The sequence below is a fragment of the Melitaea cinxia genome, chromosome 10 (genome assembly GCF_905220565.1).
Source record: "Melitaea cinxia chromosome 10, ilMelCinx1.1, whole genome shotgun sequence".
NCBI lineage: Eukaryota > Metazoa > Arthropoda > Insecta > Lepidoptera > Nymphalidae > Melitaea > Melitaea cinxia.
The window spans coordinates 13,855,161-13,876,739 of record NC_059403.1 but is presented as its reverse complement, the minus strand read 5'-3'; the positions used below and the strand labels follow the sequence as shown (position 1 = coordinate 13,876,739).

At 33.1% G+C, this 21,579-nt stretch overlaps 1 protein-coding gene and 1 pseudogene across 1 annotated transcript; one reads left to right on the top strand and one right to left on the bottom strand.

Annotated features, from left to right (window-relative positions):
- Positions 1-280: 280 nt before the first annotated feature.
- LOC123657516 lies at positions 281-392 on the bottom strand (annotated as a pseudogene).
- A 1,827-nt stretch (positions 393-2,219) lies between these two features.
- On the top strand, positions 2,220-3,596 carry LOC123657449 (glucose dehydrogenase [FAD, quinone]-like; the record flags this gene model as incomplete). The annotated part of the gene is made up of 1 exon (XM_045592992.1): positions 2,220-3,596. A coding segment is annotated over one exon (1,377 nt), but the record flags the coding sequence as incomplete, so codon positions are not given.
- Between the last annotated feature and the right edge of the window lie 17,983 nt (positions 3,597-21,579).

The window sequence follows — 21,579 nt, the reverse complement described above, 5'->3', positions numbered from 1 at the left end:
TTTAAGTATGAATAATAATTTTCTCTTACAAACTCTGAAAAAGTATTATTGAGTCAAAGAAACGTTTCATATGGTTTAATAAGTCAGAGAAACGTTTTATATGGTTTAATAAGTTAGAGTATTTGGATGGTATAGATAAGATTTTGGCCAGAAGACTTATTTAGAATTTAATTAACTTTTAGTAGAAACGTTGTGCGACTACGAACAGAGCTATGTAGAGATTTTCAAACTTATTAGAACTTTGCCTAAGTTTGTGCGGCTGTTAAGAGCTATGTATGAGATTTTTTTAGTCAATAAAAATTTTAATAGAAAATTTGTGTGACATTTGAGTGTTCACAGAAATCTTTAGTAAAAGGCGAAATATTTATACGATTTGAAGGGAAACCCTCCGTTTTTCCAACATTAAATGTAAAAACTGACATTGTTTACATTACAACGAAAGTTTAAGACACCTTTACGTTAAAGACACCTTTGTTACCTGATATATTTCAAATACACCGTGATCAAAACTTTGTTCAGGGGAATCGTTTTTATTTGTATTTTACACAGATTAACATTTAGGTTTTATCAAATGACGCAAACTTGATCGTCGCGGGTTCTTGCTCTATAATAGGTACGTATATGCATGAAAGTGTAACTAAATTTTTTTAAATTTTTTAAAAGCATTTTTGACCGCGTAATATTCACGAAATACGAGAAACACCCCATAGTCATGTAATTCATTCAAACGGAAGCGATAAAAAAGTGTAAAATAAATATTCATTTATATTAGAGATATGTTTATAAATATATTTGAAAAAATAAAAAAACTGTAGCCTTATATGGTCACTTTGTTGTCCGTCTGTCTGTCAAGACCCTTTTTCTCAGGAACGCGTGGAGGTATCAAAAAAAATTTCAAAAAATTCAAAGAAATTCATATCAAATACTCAAGTCTGCTGACCCTTGGAGCTGTGAAAAAATCAAATTTCTAAGCCAACGCAATCAAAAGCTATAGCCGTTTATGCTGTAAATTTTCGACACTCGCTAACAAATCAAAACCTACGGGTACCTACTTCCCGTGAACTCAGAATCTTGAAATTTGGTACTAAGCAACGTCTTATAGCATAGATAAAGGCAAAATTGCGAAAAGAAAACATTTTTAGCTACATCATATATTAAAAATATTTTTAATAATTTTGTTTGTGCGGAACCCTCGGTGCGCGAGTCCGACTCGCACTTGGCCGGTTCTCTTTTTGTTTAAACAAGTGGAAGTGTTTGCGTTATTGTGTGGATACGTTAATTTTATTTATATTTTTAATTCTTATAAAACAGTTATAAATAACTAGCGATCGGCTCAATTTCTTTAGAGACATGTACATGCTTGTACTGTTCTCTTACTTCTACATCCTTAGGTAGGTATTTAACTATTTGTGTTGGGATTTTTTAAATCGTCTTATTATTTTTATTTTTTTAAATATGTGTCTTTTTTAATATTTGTTAATATTCATTACAATTATAACGATCAACGAAATAATTAATAATTATTTTATTGATCAACTTATGCCGGCTTTTCGTTTGTTGCGTGTTATTAGGTTTTTTTGAAGGTACAACTTCACTGTTTATTGTTTTCAGAAATGGAAGCTGTGACGGCGTTTAATAATGTTATACGTATACAAGGAGCTCTGAGCGTCATCGGAACTCTTATGCTTACTGCTTACCTCTTCCCAAAACAGGCAATCGTCGAGGGTAATTTAATTACTATTAATTATTTCATTATGTTCTGTATTTTAACTGGTTAAACGTAATATCAATATCTATTATTAAACCAATAAATCTAAAATAAAATGATAAACTATATATTGTATTAAAAATCATGAATTTTATTTTATTGTTTAGATTTTCATGAATTTGACTTTATAATTGTCGGTGGAGGATCAGGTGGTAGCGTAATTGCCGACAGACTGTCTGAGTGGCCCCAGTTCAAAGTTTTGGTGGTAGAAGCAGGAGGTAACCCACCTCTTGAGTCTATGGTAATATATATTTTGTATACTAGAAATTAAAATACAATAACTGATCTAAGTACAATGTATTTCATGAAATTACTAATACTTTTTCAGGTACCAAGCCTGTATCTGTATTTAACTAGGTCTCAGTATGATTGGAACTTTACCTCAAAGATAGATTCAGATGCGGGATATGGTTTGAAGACTAGAGAAATAATACATACATGTGGTCGGGTCTTGGGTGGAGGCAGTAGTATTAATTATATGTACTACTCACGTGGCTGTCCAGGAGATTATGATTCCTGGGCTGAATTGAGCAAAGATCCTATTTGGAATTATAAAAATAATTTGCCATACTTCAAAAAAAGCGAAAGATTACTAAGTGAAAAAATCTTAAAATCTCGCTATAGATTGTATCATGGCACGAAAGGGTTTCTCGGTGTCACCAGAGAAGATAGGCCAGAAATAAAGAAATATTTGGAGGCTTTCGGAGAATTAGGTAATGACATACTCCTCGACATTAATGGAGAACGCAGTCTAGGTTACACGCCCCAGTTGTACACTATTGCTGAAGGAAAGAGACAAACAACAGCATTCACGAATCTAGGTAAAAATAAATTTCGAAAAAATCTTTATGTTCTAAAAAACGCTGTAGTTATAGAGATTTTATTTGATGAATACAATAACGCTATTGGTGTTAAAGCTGTGACCGAAAATAATAAAATAGTAACCATTAAAGCAAAGCGTGAAGTTATTGTATCAGCAGGTGCTATCAATACTCCTAAATTACTCATGTTATCAGGCATTGGTCCAAAAGAACACTTGGAATCATTAAACATTAATGTAAGAAGTGACTTGCCTGTTGGTCGGAACTTTCAAGATCACTGGATACTAACGTTAACTTTCAAAATGGAAAAAACAGAAAATATTCCTGGGCCAGGCAATCCACACCAAACACCACTTCCAGTATTTATTGGCTACGTAACAGTAAATAAATCAAAATCTTGTGCCGATTATTTAACCTATAATGTGATAGCACCAAGGGATTCAGACGGTCCTCTTATCTCGTGCACCTTTAACATGAGGTATAAAGACTATTTGTGTCAAAATATGTACGATGCTTGTAAGGGTAGAAATACCATGCTAACCGTGCTCAGTTTACAACATCCAAAATCAAAAGGGCAGATCAATTTGATGACGAATAATCCAATGGATGCACCAAATATTTCTAACGGTCTATTTTCGGATGAAAGGGATCTAGAAGATATGACTACTTATATTGAAGACTTTGTTCGTGTTGTTAATACGACTTATTTTAGAAGTGTCAAATCAGAAATAGTGGATATGAAAATAAAAGAATGCGCTGATTGGGAGTTTGGTAGTAGAAATTATTGGAAGTGTTATGCAAGAAGTTTGACGTCATCCTCTTTACACTATATTGGTACAGCTTCTTTAGGTTCAGTAGTGGACAGCAAGTTGCGAGTCTTCAATGTCAATCGACTGCGAGTAGCTGACGCTAGTGTTATACCATCCCATATTTCTGGTAATCCAAATGTTGTTGTGATAATGATCGCTGAACATTTGGCAGACTTTTTGAAAGATGACCACCATTGATAATTAAACTATCATCATCGCTAAAAATGCTGTTTTTAATCAATCACTATTACTTTTTTAGCATACCTGGTTCATTCTTCTCTTTTGTCACATGGTGTTTCTATTTGGACATTTTAAAAGTAACGAATATCTATACTAATAAATGGAGAGCCGGTTGTTTTGTTCGGTTATACTGCGAAAACTACTGAACCGATCGAAATAATACTTATACTATAAGATGTAGCGTGTGTCGGAGAAGGTTTTATTATAACTATATTGGTGATTACTTATCGTTTCAAAAATATGAATGGGCAGAGGTCACTAGTCTTCTATATATATAAAAATGAATCCTTTATAGAAACGTAAACTATGCATTTGATCATGTCATAATCTTCAGCAAAATGTTGTGCATGAGCCCACAAAGGTTTTCTGAGTTGGCACGACCAAAAGAAAAAAAAAAAAAAATAAAAATAGGGCGCGCAAGGTACAGCTAGTTATAATATAAAATCTTATTTCACATCATTTTTTATTAATAATATTGACACAATGTTATGTTCTGTTAATTAATCGTAAAATAATAGTTTTCAATACATTTGGTAATACTTAAACATTACATGAGTTTTATTAAAATGTCGTTAACTGTATATTTTTTAATTATATTAAGTAACTACTGTACTCTCTATTAAGTAACTACTCGTACTCTCACTTCGCTTATATACTAAATCAAAGTTAGTAAATATAAAAAAAATTAGTTTCTGTAATAGATTATGAAAACTAGTAAAAAAAAAAAGATAATAATAGTAGTAATACATTCTAAATTATAATTTTTTTTAATTGTGGTTGCTGGCAAACGAAAAACAACGACTTCAATTACATCGACAAGTAATACAACGTAGACGAAAAAACAGTGAAGTAAATACGCATTATCAAAGATTACTCCAAAAGTTGTAATCAGATCTCGATTAAATTTAAATGTGACCATATGATAAATATTGCGTGGCTTTCGATTAAATTAAAAATCATCAAAATCGATACACCCAGTAAAAAGTTATTAAGGATTTTCGAGGATTTCCTTCGATTTCTCTGGGATCTCATCATCAGATCCTTATCATGGTACCACACTTAGGATATCTCCTTTCCAACAAAAAAAAAAGAATTATCAAAATCGGTTCATAAACGGCGAAGTTATCCCCGAACATACATATATATATATATATACGGTCGAATTGAGTAACCTCCTCCTTTTTGAAGTCGGTTAAAAAAGAAGGTTCATAATATTATCGTTTGTATAAGTATATATTATATCATGTGTGGTTCAAGAAGCGATCTCATTGTCGTTATCTGCTTGGTAACAAATTAAATATTTTTATTTTGAAAAAATAAAGTATTATTAAGTATTATTATAAAGTAACTAGCAGTTGTCCACGGCTTCGCTCGCGTGAAAATTAATGATATTTACAAAGAATGGTTAAAGTCGTTATATAATCATTATGTTACAACATTAGGATCAAAGCGGTCCACTGCATTTATGTCGGTATATCACATTTATTGTTCACCTTTCGTGCGCTAGATCTGCCCTGCTCGCAGATCTCGCTCTCGATCACGCCTCATGGAACAGCCGAGCGAAAAACAGTGTTCCCTGAGGTCTTCAAACCCATTTTTTGGTAATTTGAGCAATACGAACTTATCTCCTATTTTACTATACAGACATTCCGCAAACGCAGCAATACTGATTTAGGTTATATGCAATCAAAAGCTTTAAAAAAATTTCACGCATGCACGCATTCAATCTCTAACATCTCACCGCTGAGCATAGGCTTGATGTTATGATGATGTTAGGTGAGATGTTAGAGATAGCCTCTTTCTCCATGTAGGTGAATTGGAGCTTAATGCACCACGCTACTCCACTGCGGGTTGGCGGATATGTTCCCTACTATGAGTAACGATAGCTATCAGGTATTTATGATAACAAACGGGACCGACGGCTTAACGAACTTGCCGAGGTACGGTAGGGAGAACCACAAGGACAGACATCTAAACCGTATTTGTACAAATAGAAATATCAGTCTCGAGCGGGAATCGAACCCACAAACCGTCGGAGTTTTAGGCAAATACTCGAACCACTGCACCAAGAGAGGTCTACAATATAACTATACAAAATATAAACTACCACACTGCCAAATTATATATATATATATATATATAATCGCAAATTATACAATCGTATATATATATACCATTGTTTAATTTAGGATCAGTTTGTAATGAAAATATTCTTAGTAATTTATACGGGAGTTACGATTGTTGCAGCCGCAGATGCCAAAAAAAAAGCAATTTACTTATAATAATTTATTAATCTACATTATAATTAAACTTAATACTAAAGAGGTGATTCCCTACTGATGTTAAGTAGAAGAATGATTTAATAAAAGAAGTTGAAGAAAGGTTTCCTCGGTGTGGCCGTCGCTGCGGTGGTCTCTGCGGTGGTCGCTTTCCGTTGCTTGCCATCTTCATCCGAAATGATGTTGAAATCTTGCACGTGTGCCGTACAGAGAAAATAAGGCTGTGGGCACACCTGGGTTTCTTATATTCAAATATATGGTTTAATTATCTTCGTATGAAGTTAAGTCGGAGGCACATTGATACCGTGGGGTTAGGCTAATGTAACACCTCCCCCCGTAGAACAGCGACTGTTGAATACTGATGTCGTAAACTGCGCTGGAAGATTATCAGGATCCACCCTTCTGGTACCTGGGACAGCGTAGACAGCTTGCATTTCCGGATAATTTTCTTCATTTTCTTTCGTTGTTTTAGCTGGTGGTCTGGTACGACGCTTCCAATAGCATACGCTTAGAAGGGCGCATATACTTAATAGTATGTAACATACATAGGTATCGTAGTGTGATAGATACCATAGTTTTCTTCGGTTTTTAACTTTATAGGTTGCTGCATAGAGATTCTAGTATTAATTTCTTGAAGGTTTTTTTAAGCTTACTGAGTTAAGGGTGAGTGCAGGCTGTAAGCTTTGATCGGCAGTGGTGTAATTAGGCATATTCAATAATTTCAGCGCCTGTCCTTTTAAGCGATCCTTGGAATTAGAAATAGTGAATTGTGGTGTCTCCATATAACATTGCTTAGGGATTATGACGAGATAGCTGCCGTGAAGAGTTTCATAGGAGTGTCGCTCGCAGAACAAGTGGACCTCTGTTGATTCAGGAAAACTGACTGTGTAATGCTTGTCATCCAATTCTTCATATGCTGCGTGGCTCAAAGTGACAGTCATAGACTTACATAAGGGGCTGCGCTCCTGCGTTGTTATAAGTCGTTGTATGCAGTCTTCTGATTGATTAAGAGGGTTCGGCTTTTCTATACATAAATGCCACTTGTTGGCCTTCGGGCATTCAGCCTCTATGTACCTGAATTCTTTCTCATGGATAACTAGGAATGGAAAGGTGGGTGATAGGACCTGATGGTATTTATTGGGAACCATAGATAATTTATATAAATTATAGATATAAGATATAACTATTGGGAACTTAAAAACTAAAACTATCTCATTACCTACTTAAAATGATCCTACCTATTTATGTCATAGTATTCTCTTATGTCTAAATTAATTATATGTTCGCTGTCGTATAATAATGACAGCTTATCTATAATAGAGCGCAAGGTGGTTTGATCTAAAGCCGAATGATGTAAAGTGGGAGTTTTAACAAACGCTAGAATATTCTGTAATTTAATTATCTCCTGTGAAATATAATCTACATCGTCACTCAATATCAGTAGTGTTTGAGCAAGATGAGCATATTTCATTTTGATTTTAACCTTATATTACTTAACCTACTATTCCAAATTTTTCACGGATGAAAAATTTTTGAATTTATAAATCAACACATAGCTATATAAATTATAATTATAAATATGTATAATAAGCCTAAAATTCATACATAAAAATTATGCGATATGATTTTTATGGCTTACCTAAATATATTTGAATTTAATTTAACACACAGATATATAATTATGTAAAATATTATGTATAATACGACTAAAATTCAGACATAAAAATTATGCGATATAATTTTTATGGATTATTTAATTATAATAAAAGACTTATAGGATAGGTTTGGGTAAGGAACTTGAAAGATTCAAGGTACCTACCATTGCATTTTTCTTAGCCGAATCGATTTCTTGATTCTCTTTGGCTGCAACTTCTGTAGATTCTTCGTATAGTACTCGATGGGAGTTCGAAAACCACACGGGTGGCACGCGTCGTGATGATTTTTGATCCCGAATCTCGCGAACCGGCCCGCGAGTACTATCCTAGCGACTGCGCCAGTTACGATTGTTGCAGCCGCAGATGCCAAAAAAAAAGCAATTTACTTATAATAATTTATTAATCTACATTATAATTAAACTTAATACTAAAGAGGTGATTCCCTACTGATGTTAAGTAGAAGAATGATTTAATAAAAGAAGTTGAAGAAAGGTTTCCTCGGTGTGGCCGTCGCTGCGGTGGTCTCTGCGGTGGTCGCTTTCCGTTGCTTGCCATCTTCATCCGAAATGATGTTGAAATCTTGCACGTGTGCCGTACAGAGAAAATAAGGCTGTGGGCACACCTGGGTTTCTTATATTCAAATATATGGTTTAATTATCTTCGTATGAAGTTAAGTCGGAGGCACATTGATACCGTGGGGTTAGGCTAATGTAACACGGGCGATGACCGAAATGAATAAATTTTGATTTGTTTTTATTTATTTGGTTGTATTTTTATAAACATTGTTAAAACTCTACAGCCAGTAGCTAATGGATCATCTAAGTATTTAGCAAGCTGGACCACAGCAGGAACGGCATAGTCCACTGATGCAGCCACCGATACAACCGTGTCTACAGCTGTAGTATGAGCCTGCAACTCCACCACGAGCTCTGAAAACCAATGTCTTACATTAGTTTATTTTTAGATCCTTTTAATCATGCAACATCATGTTTGGTTCATAGACATTTCGGTTAACTGCGCTTACAGAATGTTAGAGAATGCGACTAAAGTCTGGTTGCCATAGTAAGAAAACAGTTCGTTTTCTATACGAACCGTACTGACATGTACCAACGGTTAACAGGCAAATTGAACCGTTTCCAGATTCAGTAGTACTTAAATTTTTCTACAGAATTTTATTGTAAAAAGTTACGCTATTACCTCGTATCATGAGACTAAAAGAAAGTGTTAAGATCTGTTTCACCGCGTGCTAATTAGGGTTATGTTTCGCATAAGATATTGAAACGCTTCAACAGCAACCAACACATAAGGCCATTAGTATCATTGCTTAAGATTGAAGATAATGTGAACGATACTATTGTCAACTAAGTGAAATGCTGATATGTAAAATAAACTGATCACAATATTAATTTAGTAATATCTATGCTGTGTTGTGTAAAATATATGTGGCATAAATAATAATATTAAGACTTAAGTGTAGGTTTTAAAGTAAAAAGTCATAATAATCTAAGTGTAGATCATACTCAATTTTCAATTAGCAAAAAAAAAAAAACTAGTTTACCTTGCAGTCACAGCCTGACTTTGTAAATATAGAGACATAAAATTATTTTATTTACCCGTGTATGCATCCAATTTCTCCACATGGACTGTTACAATTAGCGCCAATAGCGTGTGCGCACCAGGGACCCATGCAGCCATCTATGCGTGATGGTTGTGGTCCGCAGAGTCTTGGCATCGGCCCTTGGCATCCTAGACAACAATTTCTGACAGGCATACTTGGAGAATTCTGAAAAATGTATGGATTTTCATTATGGTAATATTAAATTTATTCTTGAATTTTAATTAATAATATCTATTCTATTATATAATGGTATCTTACAAAAAACTTACTTGTTTGCTTATTAAAATTAGATAGTGGTCTTTTAGAGGGAATTTACCTATTGATTTAGAGTTTGAGATTATATTAGATTATATTAGATTTTGAGATTTTTATTCTTTTCGAAATAGTTTGAAGTTTTAATTTTATAATTTGCGTTTGAAATAAGTTACTACTTCATTACTTTTTTCTGTTAAAATTAGGTCTATGTCACATTAGCTCGATGGCCAATTACAAGTACTTACAATTACAGTTTTATTACCTATATGAATAAATATTCTTTATTTGTTGTAATAAGCACTCGTTTTAGTTATATTTTAATAGCAAAAGGCCTCCAAACTAAATAAATTTTTTTATTGTTTATTCTCCTACGTAACACTGGCAACCTATTTTGTGCAATAATTACGCTCTATATTATAAAAAAAAAAGTCGTGAAAACTTTAGTGCGATTTCTCAAAAACAACATAAACAATTTTTTTGCTAAAATTATATAAAAATTAAAAAAAAAGTAAGTTTTATTACAATTATTTTAATTTACAATGCCTTGCTTTCCTTGTTGTGGTGTTCCGTGCTTTGGGCAAGTTGCTGGCGTTGCCTATCCTGCACCATTCTGCGGTCCTTGCGGTGGAGTATGCATAGGACCCTGTGGAAAACCGTTCGGTACATATAGCTGGCGCTATACACCTAACTGCTGATAACGAAAATCTTCAACTTTTCGCACACCGTAAAATGTCCAATTATTGCTTCCAAGCTTGTTATTGTCATCATAACAATGTAATTTACAAATACGTCGTAAATAAAGGAAATCATAAATGAATCATGTACAATTTAATTTTTTATGACTCCATTTCATAATTTTAATACCATCATATCATCATCTGGATGGACATTAGGAGCGCCACAAACACGAATTTATGACGCAATATTTCATTAAAATGTATTAGGATTGTAATAGCGTTGACCCTTTAAAGGTTTTAGTTTATCAAGGAAGACGTTATTATATTTTTATTTAATTAAAAAAGGTGTACCCTATTGTGGTAAATTTGTTAATTTGGATCTTAAGTAATCTAGAAGTAATAATATTCTGCTTCTACACGATATTCTGCAGTATTTTAACAATAAGAAAACGATTAAATTTTAATAATTATTCAATTCAATTTGCAAAATATTAAAATTTAATTTGTTTTAAAGAGGTATATCTTTGTTATTATTTTTGTAACAATGTTTCTTGAGTCCGTTGAGTGTGAAGCGTTTATTAATTGTTAAAATTAATTCTTATTTATAATTCTTTCATGTATTTAACGTAAACATACGTGATATACTTTTTAATAATTATAAATAAAATTTAATTTCTTTTGATGATGCCAGCTTCGAGAAAAAAATGTTATATTCTTGGATGTATGTATACATTACAGCAAGTATATGGAATTTAATTTTTATTAATCCCTTTTGCCATACTTCATTCCCATAAATGGGGATTGCATCTTATTCTCCCGGTTTGGGTGGTGGGGGTGCCGTACGAAGGGATAGGAATTTTTTTATGCCGTTGAATTTCGTCTACATAATTGTCAGATTTTGGGTCAGTACGTCAGATAAAACATTTGAATTGCGTAATAGTCTGACACGTTCAAGTTTTTCTATCAATTGATTTTTTAACTAATCTGATGAGAAAAAATGAAAGAAATGAGTAGATTTGAAAGAGCTCAAGTGTAGTTGGAGTATTTTACAAGATGCAAGGCTGTGCCCATTTATTCTGACGCGCTCGAGTCACCCCAAAAATCCCCAGTAGGTCTCCACCACCAACCAGGCTGACCATCATGAATTAGGAAGAAACGTATTATTGGGTTTTTTCTCTTGTATGGTCTGATAAGTTATGAAGTAAAATAAAAAGTTCTAATATTTATAGAATAGGGTTAATAAATATAATTTACCGTTAAATGTTTCTACTTAAATCTTTACTAGCATAAGGTCACCATTACATGATTTTACCAAAATGATTTACTTCGATTAAAATGTGAAACATTGGGTTGTTAAAAGAATAATTGGATCACTTAGGTCTTATTCTAATGAGTATAACTTATTTAATCAAACAGAATTAAACGAACTTAACAGCAACTATATAAATGTGTTTTAACGTTTATCTCAGTAGATAAAATAAATACTCATTTAGTTATACCAGAAACCCAAATGAAAAAAGAAAAATTGCGGGATAAATATGTATAAAATTCTTTATTACACATTTACAAATATTACACACAAAGATTTATTATAAAGACTTTTCACTAGGTCCTTACATATCACATAATTGCACGTTTTTCAGCAGCATGATCCACTCGGTGGGCATGGGCCACACGGAGGGCACGGCCCATAAGCAGGACATGGACCGCAAGGCCCACTAGGCGGACACGGTCCACACGGAGGACATCGACTCGGGAACGGACAGGGGCCACAAGGACCACATGGACCACAGCATGGCTTGCAAAACGAAGGACACGGAGAGCATGGAGACGGGCACGGACCACGGCACGGTCCACATGGACCACAAGGACCACAAGGGCCACAAGGACCACATGGACCAAATGGACCACATGGACCAAATGGACCACAAGGACCAAATGGACCACAAGGACCACATGGACCACATGGACTTCCGCAAATCATTTTTATAAATAAATCCCGAATGAATATAAAAGTATTGATTTTCTTCTTGTAACACTAGTGTAAATTTAATACAATTTTTTTCCCTTACTAAAATTTAGTATATTTATAATATTTTTATGATTTGTGTGTATTTTATAAAAGATAATGATATACTGAATATATTTCTCTTCTTGAAAGTCGAAGGGTTCCAAATTTGAATAATTTCTTTTTAAATTTGAACAAATATTGCGGACAGTATTTGAGACAGGCTACTGCTAGAAATATAGGGTTTACCTCTTTATGAAAATTGTTTGTTTACTTTAATTTTGTTTCATCTATATTACTGAAATTAATATATATTCTGCATAACTTCTACACTAGGTACTGCATCAAATTGAATAATTTTTTTTCTTGTGTTCGTTAGGGGTTATTTTTTTATAAAAGAAAATTAAAAAAGTGATAAGTATATATATGTCAGCAAGGAAATTAGGAACAGTATATCTCATCGTACTGTGTGGCTACGGTACTAAAGAATATAGCCACCCCCTCTCTTCCCGTGGGTGTCGTAAGAGGCGACTAAGGGATAACACAGTTCCAATACCACCTTGGAACTTAAAAAGCCGACCGGTGGCGGGATAACCATCCAACTGCTGGCTTTGAAATACATAGGCCGAAAACGGGCAGCAGCGTCTTCGGTGCGACAAAGCCGGTACTGCGGTCTTTTATAATTTGATTCTATTGAGGTAGGACCCATACAGAAGTTAACAGCAGCATGTATATATATATATATTTTTTTTTACGTGGGGAAAATCGATCATGGATACCCTCCAGCGCGGGGACGTCAGAGAGTTATGTCAGACCAATACTGACTAAAAAACCACCACGTGTGAGCAGTCGTCCGCCTGGGTGGGGCGAGAAGGGGTCGCGCTAGCATTCGAGATTTATCAGCAGCATATATACCTCAACCTTTCTGAAGATCACAGCATAATAACTATAATTATTATATTTTATGCTAGAAGTTATGTATCTAAATTTGGTTTATCTAATAAGTAAAATAAAAATATAGAGTGTAATTCACTTCTGGATTGCTGGATGTTGCTGAACTGAAATTATGTATAAATAGTGTATACGTAGCTTTAGTAGACTTAGCACGTATTATTTTTTAGTAGTAACAATTGAAGTTCATTGCATACAACGCCTACGAAATAAATGATAGCAAAGTTTGTTTGCCGATTTGTGTTGCCGATAAATCGCTAATCTATACATATAATAAAATGGTAGGAAAGTCAAAACTGTGCATTGAATATTTTTTTAAAAGAATACTTGGGGTGTGGTCTATAATCGATACCTACCGAAGCCAAAAATATGGTTTTTAGAATTTTTGTCAATTTGTCTGTTTGTCTGTATGTATGTCCGGGATAAACTCAAAAAGTACTGCATGGATTTAGTTCAAATTTGGCACGAATATTATTAAGAAGTCAGGTCAACATATAGGCTACATATTATCACGCTATCACTTACGGGGAACGAGTAGTGAACCTTTATTTCTTCAACGTATTCTGTAACAAGGCGTAATCTAACGACGCATATTTGAATGTTGTTGTTATTATGTTAATAATAACCATGCTATAAGCTAGCTTCACACTATAAATATCACGCAATATAAGTAACTTAGGCCGATAAACATAATTAAATGAATATAAGTAGACAAGACAATTTTAAAGCAGCGCCATCTATGAGATTTTTCTGTAGATATGAAATGTAAAGAAGAAACGGGTAAATGAATGTTATTTTAAAAGGTATAATCGTAGGTATTTTTGCTGCTGTTTAGCGTTCACGCAGACGACGTCGCGGGCAGCAACTAGTCTTTCAAATAAAAAGATATCCTGTAGTTTATGCGACTATATCTATATCTATATGTATAAAGTTAGGCATATGTGTCAATATCTATATAGTTAAAATTTTCATCTATCCATATCCTTTAAGTTTAGCAACATTAATTTCTAATAGCAATATATTTTATTTCTGAATTTGCAACAATGTCGTGGTAAAAATAAATATTATGAGATACTCGCAAACATTTTTTTTTAACTTAAATAGGCACGCACGTGGTCCACATCAACAGGAAGCTCAAAAGGTACTTTACAGTTTCTCGCAGTTCTGTGCTGAAATGACGCACGTTAAATAAAGTTTTAAAGTTTCTCACGAACTTGAAAACCAATAGAACTTTGAAAACTTTTAACAACGAGAGTTCCATATTTGTGTCCTTGATAGATGGAAAAGTAGGCGGTTGGTTATTAACAATTATCAACAGATTTTGGTTTTGTTATAAAATTATACCGGTAACTACAGTTATCTATTTTATTTTTATTTCTAATGCAGATAAAGTACCATAAATGTATATAAAAAAACAACATTTGTGTTAATTATTTTATACCTTTATAATTTTTTTTTTGTTTTTTTTTTCATTGATCTTAACCAATATTTCAGAGATAATAATAATCTGTGACTTCAAATAATTTTTTAGTTTTCAATTTGGAAGAGGGAGATTGAGAAGAGGTGACAATAGCAGTAATAACTTTATGTACAACTACGGCGACAAAGTTGCAGGCAATTAGGCCTCCGGCGGCGGCGCTCCATCAGTTTGAAGCGAACTTTTACTAGGGGTTGACAGTGGAATTTTTGTACGAGTATATATTTTGTATGATGATAAAAGCAATTTAACGTCTTTAGCGATTTCAAAACAGCTTACGTCTCCTTAAAGGCTATTTAGTATTTAATCATCCGGAAATAAAAAAGTGATTGGCCTTCTCTAGAATATAGAAAAATGTTTCTGCTCTGTGATAAATCCTTACAAAATGTAGTTTTTATGCCTCAAAAATTTTCTAAGCAAAAGTCACGTGCTTTTTGAGACAGCAAGCATCGTAAGGAGATCTGTAGCCTGGTTGGCAACCAGCGGTTACTGGCTGGTCTGTCATCAATGGGAATATTTTTTTGTTATATGTGGCCATTTTTCCTACGAATAAATTTTACTTAGTCGAGCTCCAAGACCTTGCTGATATCACCGCTAGGGGATGGCCCTTGGGCCGTAACCGTAATGTTGGTTTGTCATTTCTTGTTATCAATCTTTTTCTATATTTTCCAAGTAAAATCATAAAATCTGTGGTTTGCACAAAACGTACCTAAGTCGTAAAAAATATTAAAAATTAAATAAACAAGTAAAAAGATTAAAGGAAACCTTAAAGTGGTAAAGACTACATTGCAAAGTTACAATTAATGTTATAGTTACCACTGGCACAGCTGTCATGTTGCAACCTCCTTTTTTAACTCCTACTTCATGTGCCATTGATGAAATCACATGTATTTACTGAATGATATAAAACCAAATGAGATAATGGATTACGGAGGATAATCTTGATTGACCCCTTGGTACAATTGCTGTCTGTACCAACGTCACGTGTCCAGTCGTGTCGATTCCAGCTCGGTGTTCTGGTGTACATTTACAATAAAAAAATATATATATACCAGTCGGGTGTAACCTGAATTAGGCATAAAGTGGCCTACCTGAGGAGTGGACGTACGTGTTTTTATATTATTATATAATAATATAGTTTATTTTATATTATTATAAACTTTATAAAAAAATATAAGTACACTATAGCTGACACAGAAAATGTTGTTTTGCCATACGATACGAAATTCACAAATAAAAAATAGCTAACAACCTATTCTTAGACCGAAAAAAATTACACAAAAAAATTCATAAAAATCTGTCAAGCCGTTTTGGAGGAGACTTTTATATATTAGAGAATATATAAATATAAATAAAATAAAAAACGCTAGCTTAACGATCCACATTGAAAAAAGTGTTGCTAAAACGTTGAATCCTTACAGTCGACCCTTTCGATATAGGGTTATATTGTTACAAATACCTATAAATGTTTTTCACTGCGGTAAAAATGATTTTTCAATTTTTCATACGTTATTTTCTATTAGTCACTTTCCGGTTAGTAAATATGATATTCTGTTGCTGGTAATATGATCTCATAGCTGTCGGTATATCAGGAAATGTTATGTTTTCTTGTAAAAATGATTTGTAATTAGATGTAATTGATGTTTATGTCATGTTATAATCATACTTACAGCTATTAAATATAAAGATTTATTTATTTATTTTTATTTATTAATTTTATTTATTTATTATTTCGCACAATTACACGATATAAATCACGATATTTGTTATAAGAATAAATTACAAAAGAAAATAGATAAATTTGCATCTCTATAACAACTATGCACAACATAGCACACAATCTGGATTTTTTACTATACTTACAAATGAGTTGGGACTCTGGTGGAATATATCTAGTTTTTTAGATAACAAATAATATTGCCTACAAAAGCATATTAGAGGATCGTTATATGACACATTATTTTTTTGCAGAAGGCACTACAAACAGATGTTGCTTTCGATTAGAACTAAGATGTAGGTAGGTACATAATTTATTTAGCTATTAGTAAATATGCGTGATAAACAATATCATTATACCTATATTTAATTATGCTGTTTTTGCTACGCCTCTTTGTATGGTAGTCTCTCTCTTTCCCTCTTCAGTACCCTAACTTAATATATAATATATTTTGTAATGTTTTGTAAACTCGCACTCACACTTTACAATTGGATTTAAATTGACATAAAATTAGCAAAAAGGTGTTGTAAATTTTTAAATTTATTAATTGTAGTGTCAGAAATAATTTTTTATATTCATATTAATCATTTAATGTGGTCGTCATACTAATAAACTGTAATTAACATCAATAGTAATAGTTTGTAATTATTATTATTAATAATTATTTATTTACTAACAGTCTTTGCTAACAGTACACTATTGTAACAGGAACTGGAGATTAAACATTTTAAAAATGAGTAGTAGCAGTCTAGTTTTGAATAAGCCGACGTCGATTTTGTCAGTCGTCTTCGAGTTATGTCTGCCCAGCACTAACTTACGCTACGCTAAGCTTCAGCCTGTAATATTCAAATGCTGGGGGGCATAGTCCTCTTTCCCCAGTTAGGAGAAAGATCAGAGCTTAATCCACCATGTGGTCCAATGCGGGTTGGCGGATATATTCCCTACTATGAGTAACGATCGCTATCTGGTGTACATGATAACATGAAGACTAGCATCGTGATACTTCAGTGTGTATGTCAGCTCTTTAGGTGAAAGAAAGATCTATTCAGCAAAATTATTAACTTTTTGGCTGACCTGATGGTAAGTGATTACCGTAGCTTATAGACGCCTGCAATACCTGAATCTTCGCAAGCACGTAATTCTGCTGTGTCCTACAATTTTTTGACATTTATAACTTTTTGATAGATACCTATATTTGTGATTATTTTCAAAATCAAAATCAAAAACAACTTTATTCAAATAGGCTCCAAGAGCACTTTCAAATCGTCATTTTACAAATTAAAACTTTAAAAATCAATTATTATATTTGTAGAAGTAAAGCTATCACCGATTCGGAATGTAGATCCTGCAGAAAAGAATCAGCAAGAAACTCCGCAGTTACTCTTTTGAAAAATAATACATACTGTGTTTTAGTACAAAATTAGTAACACGTTGCATAAAATACAGCGTTACGTCCACAAATCTTTATCAACTATGTAATCCTGCACCGATTAATAAGCTTTATCTATTATTTTTTTTTTTATAAAAACTTTAAATTTATGTTGAGACAATTCCTAAATCGTTTGTGGGATTTTATTATACATGCGAATACCATGACCCAGAAAGGAAACGTTTACTTTCCGCAGTCGGAAACTTGGAGTTACAACTTTGTTATTCCTTCTTGGGTTTGTTATAATAATTAAGATATTAGAATAGTATTAATAACATAATAATCAAAACGTTTAAAGAAGATCTAAATTTCGCGACAAATAACCAGAAATACAGAATAAATGGCCAATAACAATATTAAAAAGATTATGAGTAATCTCTATTTATAATTTCTTCGACAATACCTAAGGAGCACCGGAATTTGTCAAGTTTCTCAATAGCATTTCACATATAAAATCGCACCAGTCATCCAATTAATTAATGAAGGGAAATAGTGACCAGAATGAACGTTAAAGTGACGAAAAAATCGTAACGGATGCTGAGCTTTATAGCAACATTTTGAAATACGCTCGACAAGTGCATGTCTTTGCCTAATAAAGAGTCACGGAAATAGTTTACGCTGTTACGTTAAAATGTATATTCCGTGTAATCAGACATCGTATCACATTAACGAGCCCGATCCGATATTTTAAAGACCGTTTCGTGTATTTTTTATACCGTGTAATTAATCCTTTTTTATTTAACAGTTTTTGCCAGACGATAACGAGATTAGGTAACACATTTTTTACCATTTCGGTATCGGTTTTCTAGTGAAACGACTGCCTTTTTTGTGTACAGTATTTTATGAGAAACATGCTAATCATCCTCCACGGGTATTTAATTCTTGTGTAGTTGTTTAGTACGTAGTTTGAATTACCGAGAAATAACATCCTATTTTTCCCGATGAAGAGATAATTGTCGTTTGGTTGATTACAGGGTACAAAAAATTATTGTTGTCTTAGTTTTTACGTGTAATTTAATTAGATTTAATACATATTCTTGCTCTATTTTATTGAAGTTGGAATGTAAAATGTAGAATATTGTAACAATTTTGTTTATCTATCTATTTATAACGTTATTCTCTAACGTAAGGCTTACTGTGAACAGAAGAAAACATCAAAACAATACAAGGTTCAGATAGTTTTGTTTTGTTGTAAATATTTCATTCTTGTTAGATTTACTCAGTAATCACAGCGTTATACTATGACTGATAAATAAAATGGGACATTTATGATGTCTGTTGGTGTATTCAGTGGACCCGAAGTTATAGCACTTTTAATTGTGTCGAAATATCGCAAACACAAAAGTGGGGTTTGTTCAAGAAATACGTGCTCAATAATGGGTCACTTTGGTATGTGTGTCTTTGCTTATTGTGAAAATATTATGGATACAAGGGGGTAAACAAACTTGATATCAAAAGTGTATATTTATTTTGGGAGAGGGTTTAATTTTTGGAAGGGGTCTAATTTTTGTGAGATAATATTTATTAGGGAATCGCTGAAAGTGTGACTTACCATGACAAAACGTCGGGAACAGGTCCAAAACGGTAAAATTTCACGTCATGTATTTTATGGACCATCCCTTATCAACAACAAACATAATTCCAATTCATTTTTGGATATTTCTATTCGCAAATATGCATCTAAAAGTTGTATTTTATTAATTGAGCAGGAACCTGTCCCAATAGCCTACTCTACACGGTTTCTACGGTTTAATTTTATAAAATTCTAACTTCATTCGATGCTGTGTGACTACGGCACCAAAGAATATAGCCACCCCCTCTCTTCCCGTGGATGTCGTAAGAGGCGATTAAGGGATAACAAGGTTCCACTACCACCTTGGAACTTACGAAGCCGACCGATGGCGGGATAACTATTTAACCGCTGGCTTTGAAAGACACAGACTGAAGACGGGCAGCAGCGTCTTAGGTGCGAAAAGCTACCCTTGCGGTCACCAACCCGCCTGCCCAGCGGGGTGACTATGGGCAACACACATGAGTTCACGCATTTCTGGCGCAAACTTGTGGAGGCCTATGTCCAGCAGTGGACTGCAATAGGCTGAAATGATGAACTTCATTCGAAATATAACACAAAATCTGCGCTAATATCGATGTAGTAGCGCTGCCATTATAAAATTCCGAGAAGTCGACGCTTGTATTCCCGGTAAGCCTAGTTCGAAACACCATGGAGGATAATTTCTAGGAAATATCGCTTTTAATCACAACTCTATTAAGTGTATATTGCTAAGTGTTAACGAGAGAATCGTGTCTCTTAGAAAATACTATTTGATTATTACTATTTAGACTGAAATTTTAACTGTACGGTTTAATGTTGCTATAAATATAATATTATAATTATATTAGCTATAACACTTTTACTAGATAACACGTATTATTTCCTTGAAATTATATCTTCTTAGTAAATAACAAGACGCACATATTACACTAGTGCCCCCACCCGTTTCGCACTTTGTATTATAATGTGTTGTCCATATTTGCACTATATTTATATATTATTATATTGCACTAAAACTCGAAAACTACTTTAGCGATTTTGCATATATGGAATTGAAGTATTTTTATAAGTCTAAGAAAGGTTTAAAAAAAGTGAGAAAAAAATGAAAAAGTTGCAAGGAAAACAATAAATGCAACTAATTTATTTTCCAATATAAACTGTTCTTTTTTTTTTAATTATGTGATATATCCACAGGCTTATTATACCCGTGCCTTTGTTATTCCATATATTTTTATTATTATTTTTTGACATGCATCGGTACTTCACCGCAAAATAAAATATAAACTGTTCGTACCCGTCAAACGGTGCGTATTCAGAAACAGTAAATAGGCATGTAATATATTTGCATGTATATTTTCGTGGATAATGTTTTTGCGTATTTTTTGGTTCTTCTAAGTGTAGTTATTAATCTTATCACAGATCATTTAAATCTGGGGCGGTACATAGGTCGCCGGGTACAAAATTGTCGAAAAGTAAATAGTCATTTAAGGTTTTAGCCCTCTTTGTATATCTAAGTACAAATACAAGAAAGCAAGATAAAATACAACTGGAAGGACAATACTGTTATAACGTTAAGGTTATTGCGAGTATTATATATTCAATTCTAATGAATTCAGTTACGTATATGCTATTGACCAGTCAAAGAAAATTCTCGTAAATACTTTCTCTACAGTCTTACGTTCTCTGTTACCACGTAAACTAAATTAGCATTTATATATTTACTTGATAAAGAAACTGTTGGTAGAATTCTCGGCGAAATTATCCGTTGCAATGCTATTGATCAAACAATTATAAAAAGTCGATAAGTTTTCTATATTACCGACTAGCTTTCTATTCTCGCAACTTTCCCAAGTGGAATACACGATTTTGGCTTCTCCGTTTTCTCAGACTAAAATGTAGTCGTAGTAGAAGAAAGTCCAAATTAACATATAAGCTTAATAATTTAATGACACATAATTACCACTAATTTGGAGTTCGTGAAAGTAAAACTGAGAGTATGGCTGACTAATTGTAATGTATTGTATTAAAATGGATCATTTCGAACTCAATAATAATAACTTACCATAAATAATTACGATATATAATTCATTCCAGTTCAACTGGATTATTCTTTTTGTTGGTACCAAAGATTCTTTTTTTATTGTGTACGTTATTCTTAGGACATGTTTGTCTAAAAGAAAATTGTGAAAAAATGTATAGGTATATTACACATAAAAGATGGTGGTGCGGACTGCGAAATTAGCTGGGTTGGCTAGTTTATGTATTTGTATTGGTTTGGGGGTATGGGTTGGATTAAAAGAGAATTGATCGGTAGTTCTAGATC